Source organism: Apium graveolens, chromosome 11 (assembly GCF_009905375.1).
Source record: "Apium graveolens cultivar Ventura chromosome 11, ASM990537v1, whole genome shotgun sequence".
NCBI lineage: Eukaryota > Viridiplantae > Streptophyta > Magnoliopsida > Apiales > Apiaceae > Apium > Apium graveolens.
Genome location: NC_133657.1, coordinates 198,981,386 through 198,998,193, shown reverse-complemented (window position 1 = coordinate 198,998,193; position 16,808 = coordinate 198,981,386). Strand labels below are relative to the sequence as shown.

Below are 16,808 nucleotides of genomic sequence, written 5' to 3'. Positions count from 1 at the left end.
ATATGTCGAGCTCCCATAAAAAAAAATTAAAAGGGATACGGACCGAAGTGATAGGACGAGGAAGAGGAATGACGGAAAGAGGAAAGGATGATAAGAGATAACCGCTGAATAGGAATAGAAAGATGAAAATTTTAACTAAAGCACGCAAGCTAAAATAAATTAGCCCGCATCTTTTACTAGACAAAGCCTAGTAGGAAGGAACATTGCACTTGAAAGTGAAAATATTGCCTTGGAAATAAAATTAGTAGTAGAGCTCTTTTTATAGAGCAAGTATCTTGGTTAGTTCCACACCTTCTCGATGTGGGACTAAGTGGATGTAGACTAAAAGCTAAAATAACTTTCAAGTCTAGTATGATTTTTAAGTTTGTAGCAAGTCCCATTATATAGAGTTGAGAGAAGATCTCTTGCAAAACCTTCCCGATGTGGGACAAAGAGAATCATTCAAAAGCAAAGCTACAAGTCATAGTTGGTTTATTTTGAAGTGTTGGCTTCATAGCCTTGGGTTTTATAAAGGAAGAGATGTTACATCTTTTTATATCTCATCAATGTGGGACTTGATAAAGCCTAGTTAAACCTTAAAACTCTAATTTTTACTTGATTATGAGAAATTTATCTATTTCTCTTTATATTAAAACTTTAAAACCAAATTTAATTGGCTGTATTGAAGCCAAGAGAAAGTTTTAAGTTTTCTAAGTAGAAACTAAAGCTAAGTTGGGTTTATATAGGCATTGGAGGAAGGTTGGTCTCATTCTCTAATCAATGTGGGATATATGCATCTTAGGTAATAAAAAGGAGATCTCACAATCCACATCGGCAAGAGAAGAGAAGAAGACTGAGAATATATAGAAGAACTTAACCTTAAAATTTTAATAAGTAGAAGTAAGATTGATGAAGCTAATGGTGTGAGTTTTAAAAGGGTGCTTATGTTCTAGATATTATGTTCCTTGCTTAACTTTTATTTTTTTCCCTACCTATCTTTGTACCACATTGAAAACGAGAAGTGAAGTATATTAGAATAAATAGAAAGGTACCATTATATGTAATTGTGAAAAAGGAATAAATAGAGGAAGTCATGTGATAGTTTTTTAGCAAAACACGAGTGTTAGGTTGAATTTCTTAAACTATATTTTTCCAATATTGTACCACATCGAGGATGTAGGAAAAATGAAACCTTACTTTCCTTATTTAACTTTGTATAGTTTCCTTAAATAGAACTATCCGCTTCGGTTGTTTCAACCAAGGAATTCGGTTAGTTTTTCTTAATCGCCAACTTAATTTCTTTATCTTATTTAGTAATTTGGTAATTATTAGTTCAGTTAGAAAATAAATAGGTTATATTAATAATAAAATTTATGTGCATTTTTGAATTGTGTATTTAGGAAGAAAGATCGACAGTAAATCAATTCGAAGTTCGGGATTCATAAAGAATAAATTAAGCGGTGCACTGTAAGTATATACTGTACTGATTCACTGTTGATATTTTAAATGATGATTTGAGTTTGACTAAGGCTTCACTGATGAAAAATGAGTATTCTTGCATTGATATTGATGAACTGATGATGATACTTCCTAATCGGAAGTAAAGCTAAACCGATTATTTAGCTGGCCAGGATCCCAACTTGATGAATTGATGAACCTGTCATGCTTGAATACTCAGTTTTAATCTTTTGAGAACTATATGATGATTTTTTATTGATTGTAGTATCTTTCATGTCTATTTATTCGAATATTTGTTTGATGAACTTTGATTTCTCGGATAAACCTCAGTTGAATTCTACTATATATGCTTACTGAGCTTTCTGAGCTCACTCGTTTATGTCACTAACTTCCACAGGAAAGAACTTTGGAGAAGGATGTTCAGGAAAGGATAAGTATGTGATGAACTAAGGCTTAGTACACGATGAATGCCTGTAGTATCTTAATGAAAAATGCTTGTGTAATAGACTTTTGGTTGTATCGTGAACTTTGGTTGTAATACTTGGAATACTGTAAGAATTATATATTATTATTTAAGTTTAAGGTTGTATAAGCATATATTGAGTTGATTGGTTTGGTTTGGCATTCCCGGGTTCGGGATTCTGAGGTCATCCTGGGGTCCGGGGCGTCCCACCAATGGTGCCTTTACCAATGATACGAACGGTGTTAGAATCACCAAGTGTAACTAGACCTCCCTCTTTAGCCACAAGTGAGAGAAACTTGGTTTTATCACCGATCATATGGTGAGTGCATTCACTATCGATTATCCATTTATTACGTGGAACATGGACCTTCAAGCATACCTGCAAAAGTTGCTTTATCTCTTAGGTACCCACTTAACCTTGGGTCCTTGTAGGTTAGTATCACAGATCTTATATAAATGTCTATCTGATTTCTTATTCCACATCTGAACAACATTAATAGATGCATTAGCAGATTTATATCTAACAGACGATCTATAAGATGAGTTAGAAGAGTGGCCCTTGATACCACATAATCTAGATTCAGAAGTAGTGTGACCGGATTTGCCACAATCTCGACATTCCTCATAAGGCATCTTGTACTTCATTGGAGTTCGCTTTTAACCACCTTGAAATGCACGCTTCTTGATTGATTCACATCCTAATCCTCCTTTATCAAGAGAAGATTTTTGTTCAGCAAGTAAAGCATTCAGAGTTCCTTCACCATGAAAACATTTTGCTAAATCATTTTCAAGCTGTGCCACTTTCTGCTTCAGTTCAGGAACCAAATGATCAGGAGCACTGTCTCTTTTGACAGTTTCTGGATCAACAGAGGCTGACTCTTTCTTCAAAACTTTGAGACATACATCCTTCATCTCAATCTCATTCTTGAGATATTGATTTTCTTCAGTAAGCTTAGATATCTTTTCAACTAAAGATCGATTTTCAGCAACCAAAGTTTCATCCTTCATAGGATCATCCATTTCACTGAGAACCTCGCTCAATGTTTGTTTCAAATAAGCATTCTTTTATTTTAACTTTATATTTTGATCCTGCAAGGTTAGTACAGTTTGAGATATATTGGAATGTTTACTATATGAACATTATGTACCTCATCGTTGTCACTGGAGCTGTCTTCGAGTCCAGCAAAACATAGTTGAGCCACTTCATCATCTGAATCGATCTCGACATCAGAATCATCATCGCTCCAGGTAAGTAATGCTTTCTTCTTGTTCTTGAGCTTGTAGCAGTCCTTTCTGAAATGCCCCTGTTTCCCACATTCGAAGCATGTGTCCTTGCTGGAATTAGCCTTAGTATCTTTGCTGGGATTAGATTTGAAATCCTTCCTTGGAAACTGAGATTTCATAGGTCGTTTTGATGCATTCCTTTTGGCAAGAAATTTGTGAAACTTCTTGGTCTAGAGAGCAATTTCCTCGTCATAATCATCATGAGATTCTTCTGCATCTGCATTAAGTGCATGAGTTTTCTTTTGAGGAGCATCATCTTCTTCATCATATATGCGAAGCTGATTCTCGAATTCTTCCAATTCACTAAAGAGCGTAAGAGTGTCCATAGTGGAAAGAAGATTTGAATCCTGCAGTATGGTGACCTAAGGAGCAAACTTCTTTGGCATAGCCCTGAGAACTTTTCGATTGATTTCGGATTGTGGAATAGTCCTTTCCTTGAGCATCTTTGACACTTTCATCTCTTTACAACCTGAAACCTTCATAATCACTCATTAGCATACTAAGTTTAACCTCATGTACCTTAGATGTACCTTCACGGCTGACTTTAATAGTATCCCAGATTTATTTAGCCGTGGTACAAGCTGATACTTTACGCAACTCAGTAGCCACCATTCCATTTAGAAGCGAATTCATAGCTTTTGCATTATAATTCATAGCGTTGAGCTCTTCAGGAGATAGTTCTTTGATAGACTTAGGCTTGCCTTCTTTCATTGGAACTGTAAAGCCATTTTCAACAGCATCCCATTCAAAAGCATCACGCTGGAGGAAGATTTTCATGCGGAATTTCCAGTTGTTGTAATTTTCAGCACCTTGAAGCAATGGCGGGTAATTGTTTGAATACATGTCTGTTTGGGCCACGGATCGCTAGCAAAATACACACTAAACAGAGAATTAAATGCACCCGCTCTGATACCAAATAAAATTCAAAGGCCCAATCGATATAACAATTATCTAACTGATATGGCAAATGGGACAGTCTCTTATGTAAATGGGACAGACCCTTTACGAATGAGATAGGCAATGAGACAGTCTCAATTAACTGCAGAATGTAAAATACTGAAATATAAATGCAATAATATGGAAAATGAACAATGTAAAACACCAGGAGTTTTCACTTGGTTCGGCCCTTAATCCTAGTCTATGGCATACATACAAGTCCCTATGCCAACTAGCATAGAGAATGTATTATATCAACTTCAATAAAATAACTTACAATCTTTTCCTTGATTACAAAAAATAGCCCCGAAAGAAACCTTTCCTAGCACACTTGTTACCTAGCACACCTGCTATAACCTAGTCTACTGATTACCTTGGCTACTCTTCTGAAATCAAGCCTGGCCACAACCCGACACAAGTTGATATAAATAAACGATTACAAAGAATAAGTATATGAATTACAACTCAATCTAGATCCTTTTCGTCTGGATATGTATTGAAAGAATGTTGAACAAGGGTTTGTATATCAGATGAAAAATAGGCGTGTAAGCATTAGTGTTTAATCTAAATACAAGAGTTGTATTTATAGACAATGTCTAACAGATGTGAATTAAAAACAAGAGATAAGATAGACATGATTACAACGGGTTTGTTTGAAAATATTTGAATAAGTCTCAAAAAGATAATCTTTTAGATTATTTTGAAATAAATAAACTTAGTAAAAGATAAGTATTTGAATATTTCAAACTAAGTTTATCATATAGGGCTTATTGTAGAAAGAGTTTCTCCAGTCAAATCAAGATATACATGAAACCCTAACAACTTAACCTGTTGAAACCTGTCTCTGATCAAAACTGCATTCCCCGGAAAGTCTGAAGCATAATCATTATCTTGGATTCTTTTATTCCGTTGCTTTGCGTTCTGTATATCACGAATATATCATCATAAATCCTTGTATTCCAACAGCTTTTAGTAGGAAATTGACAGAGAAAACAGATAGTAGTATGTGGATAGACAAAAAATGCCCTTTATGAGAACACAATTCGCTTCTTGAAATGGTACATTTTATTATCACAACTCACAACCTCATGCTTTCTGCTAACAATTTGTCTATTTTCACCTTCAACATTGATGTGTAAAGATGAATTTAGATCACAATTTACTTTACGAGTATAGATGTAAGATTATGTTATTAAACATGTCTGGAAATAAATAGGATAGTTGACATTTATCAATGTTATGCTTAGTGAAGTAATTTATTACAATGAAGTAAAAGTTGTGAGAAAACTAGAGCTGAAGTGCCCCTTAAATGTATGTAGTATGATTGTTGCAATTTATCACTGCAGAAGACCTTGCAACTTTACAACAAAATCATCAATATAAGAATCCTCAAAATTAAATTTTAATATAAAGCTCTTTAAATTTTCCGTGATGCTCTCTTACCTCCTTCCAAGCTCACTGTCAACATCCATCACAAATCTTATAGCCTTGCAGATGTTGTGTTTCATAAAAACACCATCTTCTCCTTTCTCAACCTCCACTCCTACTTTCAAATCTCTGCCCATCACCCTTGCATTGATAAATTGATCACCGACCCTTGGTAGCAGAACTAATTGGCATTTATTTACTAAACCCTCAGACAAGAACCCGTATCCACAGTGAGTGGCGAAGCAACCCACTGAAGGATGTGCCAATAGTAGTTGCTGATGCATCCATCCTCCATGAACTACGCCTCTTTTTTTAGTTCTCTCGTTAAATCCTTCAGGTACTGCTGCTTCTAGACTCTTTATGCCAACTGGTGGCCTAAGAGCAGCCAAAAAGGGAAAAATCTGTGAGCTCAAATCCTAATAGTAACTCTTGGAACTGATCTTTTCTTAAGATATACTCACTTCCGAATGAACAGAAAATCATTGAATTTGGCTTGCATACGTCCAACCACTTCTCCTATTTTTCATCTAGTTTTTTTTAAGTTGGTTGCTCTGCCACATCCGGTCCTGCAAGTAGAATAGGCCTCTTAAAATGATTCTCTACATAGTCATAGTATGGACCTTCCATTTCTCGACAAGATTTGAAAGCAATGGCATCACTATCAGTTAATGAGGTAAAAAGACGTTCCACGAATGGTATATTTTTCTCATGTATTATCATATCCACACCACTCAGTGACGAGCTTCGTCTGCATAAAGCTCTATCATAGATGAAGTAGGGAATCCCGGAGGAGGTTTCATCAAATCAGGTTAGATAAACATTTTTAGTGACACATTTAGGTAGTTAGATAACATTTACAGTAAATTAATGATCTCAACCAACACATTTGGGACTGAAACAGTAATCCAATCAATTGAGAAATGGCGAGTGAATGAGCCAAAATTTTGCAACTATATAAACCATGATGTTTCTGCGCTTCCCTGCAAGTAGGTAACTAACGAGTTTCAACTGCTGCAAAAGAAACCATGATATTCTATATCTACCTATTTCAAATTTTTTGAGACATTTCTTTTCCTTAACTGCTTTACCCTTCCTTTAAGCAAAGAAACCTGTCCAATTGTCTAACTTGCAGGAGAGATTGGTTGCCAAAATATGCATCTAAATTAACAACCACGCAATCTTAACTTGGCTGATCTAGCTAATTTTGCTAAACAGGAGCCAGTCTTTACGGTATAAACAAGATTAAGGGTAAAAATGTTGGATATCAGGGTGCAGAAGAAGTTAAAATAACACGTACCCTGTGCAAAGAACCTAGTTGAAAAGGTGAACCAAAGTGTCATGCCGAGCTGATCTTTGAACGGTTCTTTGAATTTTGGATTCGATTTACGTTCCAAGAACCAAACAAAGAAAATAGTGTAGAACGAAATGCTAAATATCGCTAGCCTTATACTGGACATATTTTGATCGGGTGAAATTGATGATTCATAACTCAACTTCGACTCAACTTGCAGTTGGGTAATCGAACTCAAAAAACTTGCAGTCAACTATTTAAACCATTAAAAATTTGCAAATGGGTAATGATCGTTAAGTCACTTGACGGGACTAACGGAAGACTCAGGTGGCACGCTGATGTGTATTTTTTTTTTGATATTTCATGTATATGTGTAATTCGGATAAATTAGTATGGTGAACTCAATCTTTATTTTTCTTGGCCTTTGCATTAGATATTTTAGAATTCTGTTGTCAGCTATTTATTGATGTTGCAGACTAGCAATACAACAAACATAAGAGCAGCAATAGAGCTAACAAGATAATTTAATAATTTAAGCTAACAATGCAATTTAAAGAGTACCAAATATAGAGCTAACAAAACAATTTAATAATTTAAGCTAACAATGCAATTTAAAGAGTATCAAATCCAGCCTTAAATTAATAGCACCAAATCCATACAAAAGTAGTACCAAATTAAAATAAATCATAGAAAAGTTGTCTAACAGTGAAATTACTTGTCTCAAGACACAGAGTACCAAAATCAAAACATATAGTGTCACAGTGATGGTTTAAAATATATGCAGCAGTACAATCAACTGGAATCACTTTTGGGTTTTCCTTGGTGCTCTAAATTTCTTCACATTCTTTGAAACAGTTCCACTAACACTCTTTGTGACAAGAACATGTAAAGTTGGCTGCTGCGTAGAAGTAGGTATGGGGGTGCAGATGCAGGTAGGGTACTACTACTCACATAGGATTGTAAATTCGGCATCTACAAAAAATAAAGAGTATATAATAAGAACAAAAGCAAAAAATACATCTGACAAAAAATTAAAAAAAAACTTACAAATTCCATAGCAGCTTTGGATACCATTTTGGGTTGCACAACTTTAAAAACTTTAATATCATCATTCAAGTTGAGAATTTCTTGTTCTCATATATCATCTTCATTTTCCATCCGATTCAACAAATCATCCATCATCTCTGCTTCACCAGTGGCAGCCTCCTTGCTCTACAACTCTTCTTCAACCATCATTTCATTATCAACATGCTTTTTCTTTGGCCTACCTCTTTTATTTCCAGTTTTAGGAGGTGCATACCCTTCAGGTTTTGTTGGACATTTATTTATCCCGTGTTCTGCAGATTTACAATAACCACAGTGCATGATTCTTCCTTTGTAACTCATCCTAACATATTTTCCATTGCTAACACTTCCCTCCCATCCTTCTCTTCTTCTTAACTTCTTTGGCGTACCTCTAAGTTCTTTTTTAATTATTGGTGACAGTATAGTATCTCCCATCATATCCTCCCAAAATTCCTCACCATTGAGAATCTCTAAATAATGGGAATAAGTCTTCATGTATGTATCTTTTGTAAACCAGTTGGCTACAAAATCAATGGGATTTTGCCTTGATTATTGGATAGCTGTGACAGCATGACAACATGGTATGCCTGTCAAATCCCAAACCCTACAAGAGCATGTCTTAATTTTTAGGCATCAATTCTCTTAGAGCATCTGCAATGCATGAACCCATTTTTTTCTTTTTCTGGGACCCTTTTTATGCCACATATATAATACATGGTAAATGGCCAATATCATCCAGTGCAAACTTGCAACTCACCTGGCTACTTAGATTTAAATATTAATAAAACTGATCTTGTAACACAAAAATATTTCACACATAAACAGTAAAAGGCAGTGTAGCAGTAGTTGTAATCAATAAATTAATATAAATAGTACATTTCTGATCAAACTGGGCAGGGACATCAAAGAGGACTTGAACTAACTTTCTTATGCTGCTCCAATGCAAAATATGATGGTCATGTCCACTTTATTTGTCCCAATGCACTAATTGGACATGCATTGAAGTTGCTCTTATAGCCTTGTCCAGGCCGCGTACATAATAGTAATATTTAGGAATTGTTGCATTTCTATAAATATGAACAAGTTTATTAAAACTAAAGTAAAAATAAAGTTAGGTTATTTTACCTTTTGATGATCTGAGATTAAGGTTATATTAGTACCTTCACCTAAGTCCAGGTTTTGCAAAATAGAAATATTGTTTTCAATAGCATGAATGTATTGTCGAGTTCTTAATCGTTGGTATCGGGTTATAATAGCGATATGTATTCATGGATCGAGTCATAGTCATTGGGTTTTAATTTATTTTTGTTTATATTTATATTTTAATTTATGTTCAAATTATTAGGTGGCAACCGATCTCGCATGATTTAACGGAGGCCCGTCAAAAGTCAACATACGTTAACGGTCGTGCAACTTTCTTTCTGTTTAATGATTTAATCCCCATTAATAATTGGTATAATTACCCAATTGTAAATTTTTTGAGTTCGATTATTAATTATGAATTAGCCAATTAACCCTATTTTGATCGATTTGATAGTGTAGTTACATCACCCACCCCAGCATCAAAATTCTTCAAATTTTTTGTTTGATTCACATGATAAAACAAAATAAAATTGTCAACACCAAGAGCAAATCAAGGCTAAACAAACAAATGAAACTTTTCAAATATTTCCACATAGCGTTGTCAGTGGTCCCGTCAAAGAATATTCAACATAATTGTAGAGGTTTCAAATAATCGAATTAAAGTTTTAACCCAAATCAAATAACCATTCAATCATCTTTGCTTTAGATGTGATGTCCAAGTTATTTTTGAGTGAACAAATAGTTCTCACCGCTTTGTAGAACAGTTAGTGGAGCAGATAATGCAAACGAATCCACAAATGCTGCTCACTGGTAACAGCTCGGGGAGTACTCCGCTCCTCATTGCTGCCAAGGTTGGGAATATTAAAGGTACAAAGCTTTTGGTAGAATCAAACCAGGAAATGTGTCAGATGAATAACAACTGTGATGAAAACCCTTTAGAGGCCGCAGCAAATCACGGTCGGAGAGACACACTGTTGTATTTGTTGCAAAACACTAGAGATGTCGTTGGAGAGGACGGAACTAGTCCTTTTCGAGGATCACATGGTGCTGATCTTCTCTCCTACACTATCATGAGTGATTCTTATGTTAGGTCTGAGTTGCTTACTTAACGTGGTATGACAATTTTAAATAAATTTCTCTGTTTTTTATCTTTATATCTGTGTGTCGTAATTTGGTTATCAACTATTACGAGTAAGTCGTGCTCTTAAATATAGTATATGATCTGGTTAACATGGTATAACAACTCTAAAATAATTTCTCTATTTTGATCTTTATATGTGTCGTAATTTGGTTATCAACTATTATGAGTAAGTCGTGTTGTTGAATATAGTATATGATCTAGTTAACATGGTATAACAACTCTAATATAATTTATCTGTTTTGATCTTTATATTTGTCTGTCGTAATTTGGTTATCACCTCGTACCAGTAAGTCGTGTTACTGTTGAATATAGTATATGATCCGGTTAAGGCATCCGTCTAACATTTCTTCTAATTTTTTTTTGTAAATTATACTTTTCTGGTTAACTACCACTATCTTGGACAGATATTGCTCTGTATTTAGTAAGAAAGTACCCAGACCTGGTGCCGGAGAAAAGTAAAAGCAATTCCAAGCAGACCAGCTTAGAAATACTAGCAACAAAAAGTAAGGCATTTCGCAGTGGAAGTAGCTTTGGATTTTGGCAACAAATCATCTACTCATGTGAGTAATTTTCTCATGAAAACGTCGTGTCAGTCAATTTCCTTGTAGTGTTCATATATTTGTGTTCTGGTCTTTTATTTCTTATGGAAACACGATCTGATAATGAATTGGAAGGGATGCCTGTTAATCGCGAAGTAGCACTGGAATGTCCTGTAGAAAAAGCATCACAGCCGATCACAACCCAAAACTCTATTAAAGGTATAATTTCACTAATGTCAATCTGAACTATAAATATATTTATAAAACTAATCATTTCTACTGATTTATTTGCAGCAAGCTTTGGTCTAAAGAAATCCATGATTTGGAGCGTACTTCAGTACTTAGGTATCGAATCAAAGCCATCCCTGATATTGTTCGAGACGTGATTTTAAAAATAATTATAGTTTTATATGAAGTACTGCAACATAGTCTGTTCATTTGTTTTGCAACATCAAGAATAGTTATTATTGAGAGCCATTTGTTTTGAAATAGATTGCCGGATTATACGCCATTAAATTTGAAGTAAATAATTTCTGAATTATAAGATGATATCACTGCAGCACCACAAATGAAGCGGATTCATGACAGCAAGGTAAAGCACATACAGGTAGAAGAACTAGTAAAAGAAATGTGCTCAGCTATTATAAAGAAGGGCAACCATACTGATGTTTGGGATGGATTCGGAAAGGCAATAGTAGCAGCAGTAGAATATGGTGTTCATGAACTTATAGAAGAGTGCATCCAACAGTATCCAGGCATCGTCTGGTATGAAGTCAAAGGATTCTACTTGTTCTCATTGGCGGTCAAGCACCGCCAGGAAAAAGTGTACAACCTTATATATCAAATGTCAGGGCAAAAGTCATATGCAGTGGCAGATAAACGCGATGGAGAGAATTCACTGCATTACGCTGGAAAGCTAGCGCCTCCCCATCGCCTCAACACAGTCACTGGTGCAGCTTTGCAAATGCAACGCGAGCTTCAGTGGTTCAATGTCATATTCATACTTTCAATTTGTAAAATTTCTCGATTTTATTTATCTTACTTTAAACTACACACATCTGCGTTGGGAATATCTAATATTTATGTACTACTATTAATCCTGCCTTTAGTTAACAAGTCATATAACCTAATCAATATCTTGTGGTACTTAAACTACTTATTATCTTGGTTCAGGAAGTTGAAAAGCTCGCGAAACATTCACACAAAGAAGCCTTAAACAAAGAAAAGAATACACCAAATATGGTATTTACTCTTGAACACAAGGAACTCCTCAAAGAAGCTCGAGAATGGATGAAGAGTACGTCATCATCAGCCACGGTTGTAGCAGCTCTTTTTGTTACCATGACATTTGCAGCTATATTTACAGCACCTGGAGGAAACAACGATGCTGGAAATCCACTCTTCTTACACAATGCAGTCTTCATTCTCTTTGTCACATCAGACGCAGTTGCATTATTCTCTTCATCAAGCTCTGTACTGGTGTTTTTGTCTATACTCAGTTCGCGTTTTGCTGAAGAGGATTTTTTATATGCTTTACCAAAGAGATTGACAATCGGACTAATCTCGTTATTCATATCAATAGCGGCCACAATGGTTGCCTTCAGTGCGGCACTTTCACTGGTGATACGTGATGCAGTACATTCGATCACTGCTCCTGTTATTTTACTAGCTACCATTCCGGTGACATTGTTTTTATTGTTGCAGTATCCTCTACTTGTGGAGCTACTTCGCTCCACATATGGAAGGGGCATTTTCTACAAGCAAAACAATTTGTTGCTTCATTAAATTTATTAATCAATATTAGTTTGTACTTTCAAAACAACGGTTGGTGCTGTTATGCACTACTGGAAAAAAGTCAATAGACATCGGTTCTGAGCTGATGTAAAAAAACTCTGAAAACCGATGCTCCACATACAAGATGATGATAAGCAAGGACAAGAACTTATTGAAAGCAATTCACAATATAACATCACAGTAGAAGGCCTTGCATCTTCTGAACAAAACCATCAATATAAGAATTCTCGAAATCTCTTTTCAAGAGCAGCTCTCTAAACTTGCAGTGATTCTCTCTTACCTCCTTCCCAATCTCACTGTCAACATCCATCACAGACTGTATAGCGTTGCAGATGCTGTGTTTCGTAAAAGCACCATCCTCTCCTTTCTCAACCTCCACTCCTACTTTCAAATCTCTCCCCATCACCCTTGCATTGATAAATTGATCACCAACACTTGGTAGTAGCACTAACTGGCATTTATTTACTAAACCCTCGGACAAGGACCCGTATCCACAGTGAGTGACAAAGCACCCCACTGAAGGATGTGCCAGTAGCAGTTGCTGCTGCATCCATCCTCCATAAACCACACCTCTTTTTTTAGTTCGCTCGTTAAATCCTTCAGGCAATGCTGCTTCTATGCTCTCTACGCCAACTGGTGGCCTCAGAGCAGCCAAAAAGGGAAGCTCCGTAAGCTCAAATCCTAATAGTAACTCTTCAAACTGATCTCTTCTTAGGATACACTCACTTCCAAATGAGCAGAAAATCACTGAATTAGGCTTGCATGCGTCGAGCCACTTCTCCCATTTTTCGTCTAGTTTTGAAGTTGGTTTCTCTGGCACAACTGGTCCTGCAAGTAGAATAGGCCTCTTAAAATGATTCTCTATATAGTCACAATATGGACCTTCCATTTCTCGACAAGTCTTGAAAGCAATGGCATCACATTCAGTTAATGAGGTAAAAACACGTTCTGAGAACGATATATTCTTCCCATATTCTTTTACACCTGCACTACTCAATTGCCTAGCTTCATCTGCACAGAGCTTTATCATCGATGAACGAGGAAATCCTGGAGGAGGTTCCATCAAATCAGCTTCTGTAAACTGTACATTCTTAAAAGTACCTGTTTCTCTTATCAAGTATCCAGTAGCTGCAGAGCTTATGGTGCAATAATGAATAGTCCTAATGCCTAAAGGGCGCGCCACGGATGGCAACCAATGCGTAAAATCAAAGAACACAAACTGAGGCTTGTGTTCCTTAAGAAAAGCTTCAATGACTGGCTGTGTCAAATCCATGGCAGTCATGAGATAAGGCTGCATTGGATAGGCAATATCAGCAGTTGTTTCAGCACCAGGAGGAAGTCCTTCGACATGCGGGACAGTGACTGGTATGAATGTGATCAGATCTTGGTGCAGATTGAATTGCTCCAACTTTTGCAGTGTTTTGGAAGGTACAAAGAAGGAGATTCTATGACCTCTCTCTGCAAATTTATTTGAAAGATGAAGAAAAGAAGTAAGATGGCCCATGGCAAACCAGGGGTACATGACAATGTTAAATTTTTTGTCACACATTCTGAGAGGACTTGTACTTGAACAAAACAAAAGATCTTACTGTAATGATTTTAAAATGGTTAAGAAAACCCAAAATGTATTAGATGTATGTGTAGGTTTTTCAGTTGTAAATATGATTTGTACATGGAAGATTTACGAATTACCAGGAAGAAGTTGGGATCATTGAAGAACTAGGGAGACTTGGTACAACATGTCCCCGTGGAACAATAGTATGTTAGACTGCCACGTGGATGTTCTTTTTTTTTTTTTAAATAGATGAAAATGAACTATGAGTATAAATCTCAGTATCTTACTAGCTCAAAAGCTGATATCAGAGAAAAAAAACAACCTCTAGGGGAATTATCAGAGTTCAAGTGAATTTGTAGTTAAATCTGGTGTGGTATTTTTGTAAATACAGGAATCTTCTCGTACAATTGTGTTCTCGTGTAATTATACGAGAAATTTTTGTAATTACCCCGGGTAATTCTCAGGAGCATGAAAACTAAATAGTTTTATCTAGTTTTTAACATAATCCTTTAATTAGAGGTTTACAATATTAAATTTTGTTGGTAATTCCAATCAACATAAGATGATCTGGCTTGCATTCAGGAAACACAAGTTTAACATCAACACCAAATGTGTTTCATTAGACACAATTAAAATTAAAAAGGCTAGACAACCAAATAGTCTATTGCATGAGACAAAACAGAAGCAGCACAAGGTGTTATAAAGACAGAATTTTCATTAGAGGCTAGCCAGAAGCTTTCTGGATCTCTCTTATCTTCTCCAAGCAATAACTCTGCAGATCTTGTAATTTGTTTTCGGTATCATCCATGCAAGAGTCAGTTCCATTGGAGTTCATGATGTGAAAGCAGAAGTTGTTCAATATAGTTTAGATGGCTCACCAGCCAAATTACGTTAAATCCCCATCTCTGTAAATCAGCAAATAGATCTCTGTATTCAGCGATAATATTAGTGTTGAACTGGTCATTGAGGTTCTGAGAAACTCATTCACTGTGGTGCACAACATGTTCATCATCATTGTATGGAACCTCTTGCTTTTGGCTGTGGAGTGAGCAAAAGTCTCTGGGTAATTTTTCATAATAACATCAAGGAGGCCTACAAACTCTAACTTAACTTCATGGCCATGCCATAAGCCGGAATCACTATCTCCTCTAGATGAGCTAGCCCGGTCACTGGTTTCCCCTCAACTGGAACACCAATTTGTCTTCCCCTGTTGGCATCTACTACAGAATACACATTGGTTGGAATTGCGAAGGGCTCATCTAGAATCACCTTTTGGGGTGTACGAGAGACTGGCACCGCTAGATGATTCACTTTGAATCTAAAAGAAATCAACATTCCAAGTAAAATAAACATTACCAATGTGAACTGTTTAACATATTAAGTTTCTGACAAAAAGTTCAGACCGGAAATTAGTTCTGCACATCAAAGAATTTGTTCATAATGCAAGTAGAATACTACAAATATCAACATTGCACTTGCTGAGTGTAAATTTAGTCGAAAAGTCTAAGGTGTAGCCTTTAAGAATTAGTTAATATAAAGAGTCAGATTAGTCTGAATCATTTTAAGTTATGCTCTTTTTAATTGAAACATTGTTGTATAAACAGAGTTTACCTGATTTAATGAACATAAGCCATTTTCCTTAATTCTAAAGTCACTTGTCGTTCCATCATCATATATCTCTGCTCTATAACTTAAAAAATGACAATATATAGAACTATACAGAACCATAACATTAATCTAAAACCAAAAGATCATAAATCTAAAACAAAAATATTAATTATGTTCACGTCATGGATACCGAAGGCAATAACTTCTCTATATTTGCTCAAGATCTGTTCTGCATAAGCAAGTAACAACTTTGGGTACTAAGCACGTAAACTTCCTCTGGAAGTGTTATGGGAAGCTTTTAAATAAGACTGTTAAATTTTACGAATATCCTTATTTCACACCATGGTATTGGTGACAGAACAAAAAAAGTGCATCAGAGACAAAGGCTTACGTGATTGCTACTAAACAATTACCATTTTCAAAGCGTCATGTCTCTAAAGTCACCAAAAGATGTAAAAAAATGGAGATGAAAAAATTGACAACATGAAAGTCCTTAATTTGATCAAGGGAGATCAGGAAAGTCTAACACTTCTAGACAATCCCAACAATGCCAACACGGTATCAGCTAAACAACAAAAGATAGAGAAATAGAAATCAAAGACAAAAGGCTTGATTGTTTGCAGCACTAACAATTACCAATTCCAGAAGCATCATGCCTCTAAAGACCAAAGACTTATATGATATATGGAGTCGAGGAGAAAGAAATAAGATGACTTGAAAGTGCTTTATTTAATCAGAGGAATTAAGTTTAAAAGATCTGGGAATTACCTAAAAAGTCATTTGATTGTCTGCTCGGTACTGCCTGATAAAATAATGTAAGACTTCTTGGCGCTCAATTATAAATCAAGAATTGTACAAAACACTCATGTTACATTACCACAAGGATACAGATTAACTACTCTACTGGTCCATCGGAAAATATCAAAGAACTGCCAGAAATCTTGTAGACAATATTATTTATTAGAGGCACAATGCAAAAAAGGATAATAATAAATGAAGGTATAATGGAAGCCTGGAAGGCACTCTAACAGCTTTTTATGTATTTTCAAGTGTCACCATCTTTAGGTTCATATCATCATTTCCTTTAGTGTGTGTCAACATTGTGAACAAAGTTTGATGATATATAATCTAAAGGAGTTAGCTTTTGTCGATTTAATAAGTTGTTACTTATTACTAAACATATT

General features: G+C 35.6%; 2 protein-coding genes and 1 pseudogene across 2 annotated transcripts; 1 reads left to right on the top strand and 2 right to left on the bottom strand.

Moving 5' to 3' along the window:
- Positions 1 to 5,559: 5,559 nt before the first annotated feature.
- LOC141696467 (UDP-glycosyltransferase 79B30-like) lies at positions 5,560 to 6,357 on the bottom strand (annotated as a pseudogene).
- Positions 6,358 to 10,712: 4,355 nt separating this feature from the next.
- Positions 10,713 to 12,863, top strand: LOC141695122 (uncharacterized). Its single transcript, XM_074499379.1, has 4 exons — positions 10,713 to 10,886; positions 10,962 to 11,012; positions 11,228 to 11,658; positions 11,841 to 12,863. The coding sequence occupies exons 1-4, from the start codon at positions 10,772 to 10,774 to the stop codon at positions 12,450 to 12,452; spliced, it is 1,209 nt and encodes a 402-aa protein (XP_074355480.1). The 5' UTR covers positions 10,713 to 10,771; the 3' UTR covers positions 12,453 to 12,863.
- Positions 12,637 to 14,175, bottom strand: LOC141695121 (cyanidin 3-O-galactoside 2''-O-xylosyltransferase FGGT1-like). The gene has a single exon (XM_074499378.1). The coding sequence runs from the start codon at positions 14,008 to 14,010 to the stop codon at positions 12,637 to 12,639; it is 1,374 nt and encodes a 457-aa protein (XP_074355479.1). The 5' UTR covers positions 14,011 to 14,175.
- Between the last annotated feature and the right edge of the window lie 2,633 nt (positions 14,176 to 16,808).

What these genes read in the sequence shown, in the direction of transcription:
- LOC141695122 (XM_074499379.1), top strand. Translation starts at nt 10,772, where the DNA reads ATGGAAACACGATCTGATAATGAATTGGAAGGGATGCCTGTTAATCGC. An exon ending in AACCCAAAACTCTATTAAAG is followed by an intron (nt 10,887 to 10,961) that starts GTATAATTTCAC and finishes ATTTATTTGCAG; the next exon opens with CAAGCTTTGGTCTAAAGAAA. An exon ending in GCGAGCTTCAGTGGTTCAAT is followed by an intron (nt 11,659 to 11,840) that starts GTCATATTCATA and finishes ATCTTGGTTCAG; the next exon opens with GAAGTTGAAAAGCTCGCGAA.
- LOC141695121 (XM_074499378.1), bottom strand. Translation starts at nt 14,010, where the DNA reads ATGTGTGACAAAAAATTTAACATTGTCATGTACCCCTGGTTTGCCATG.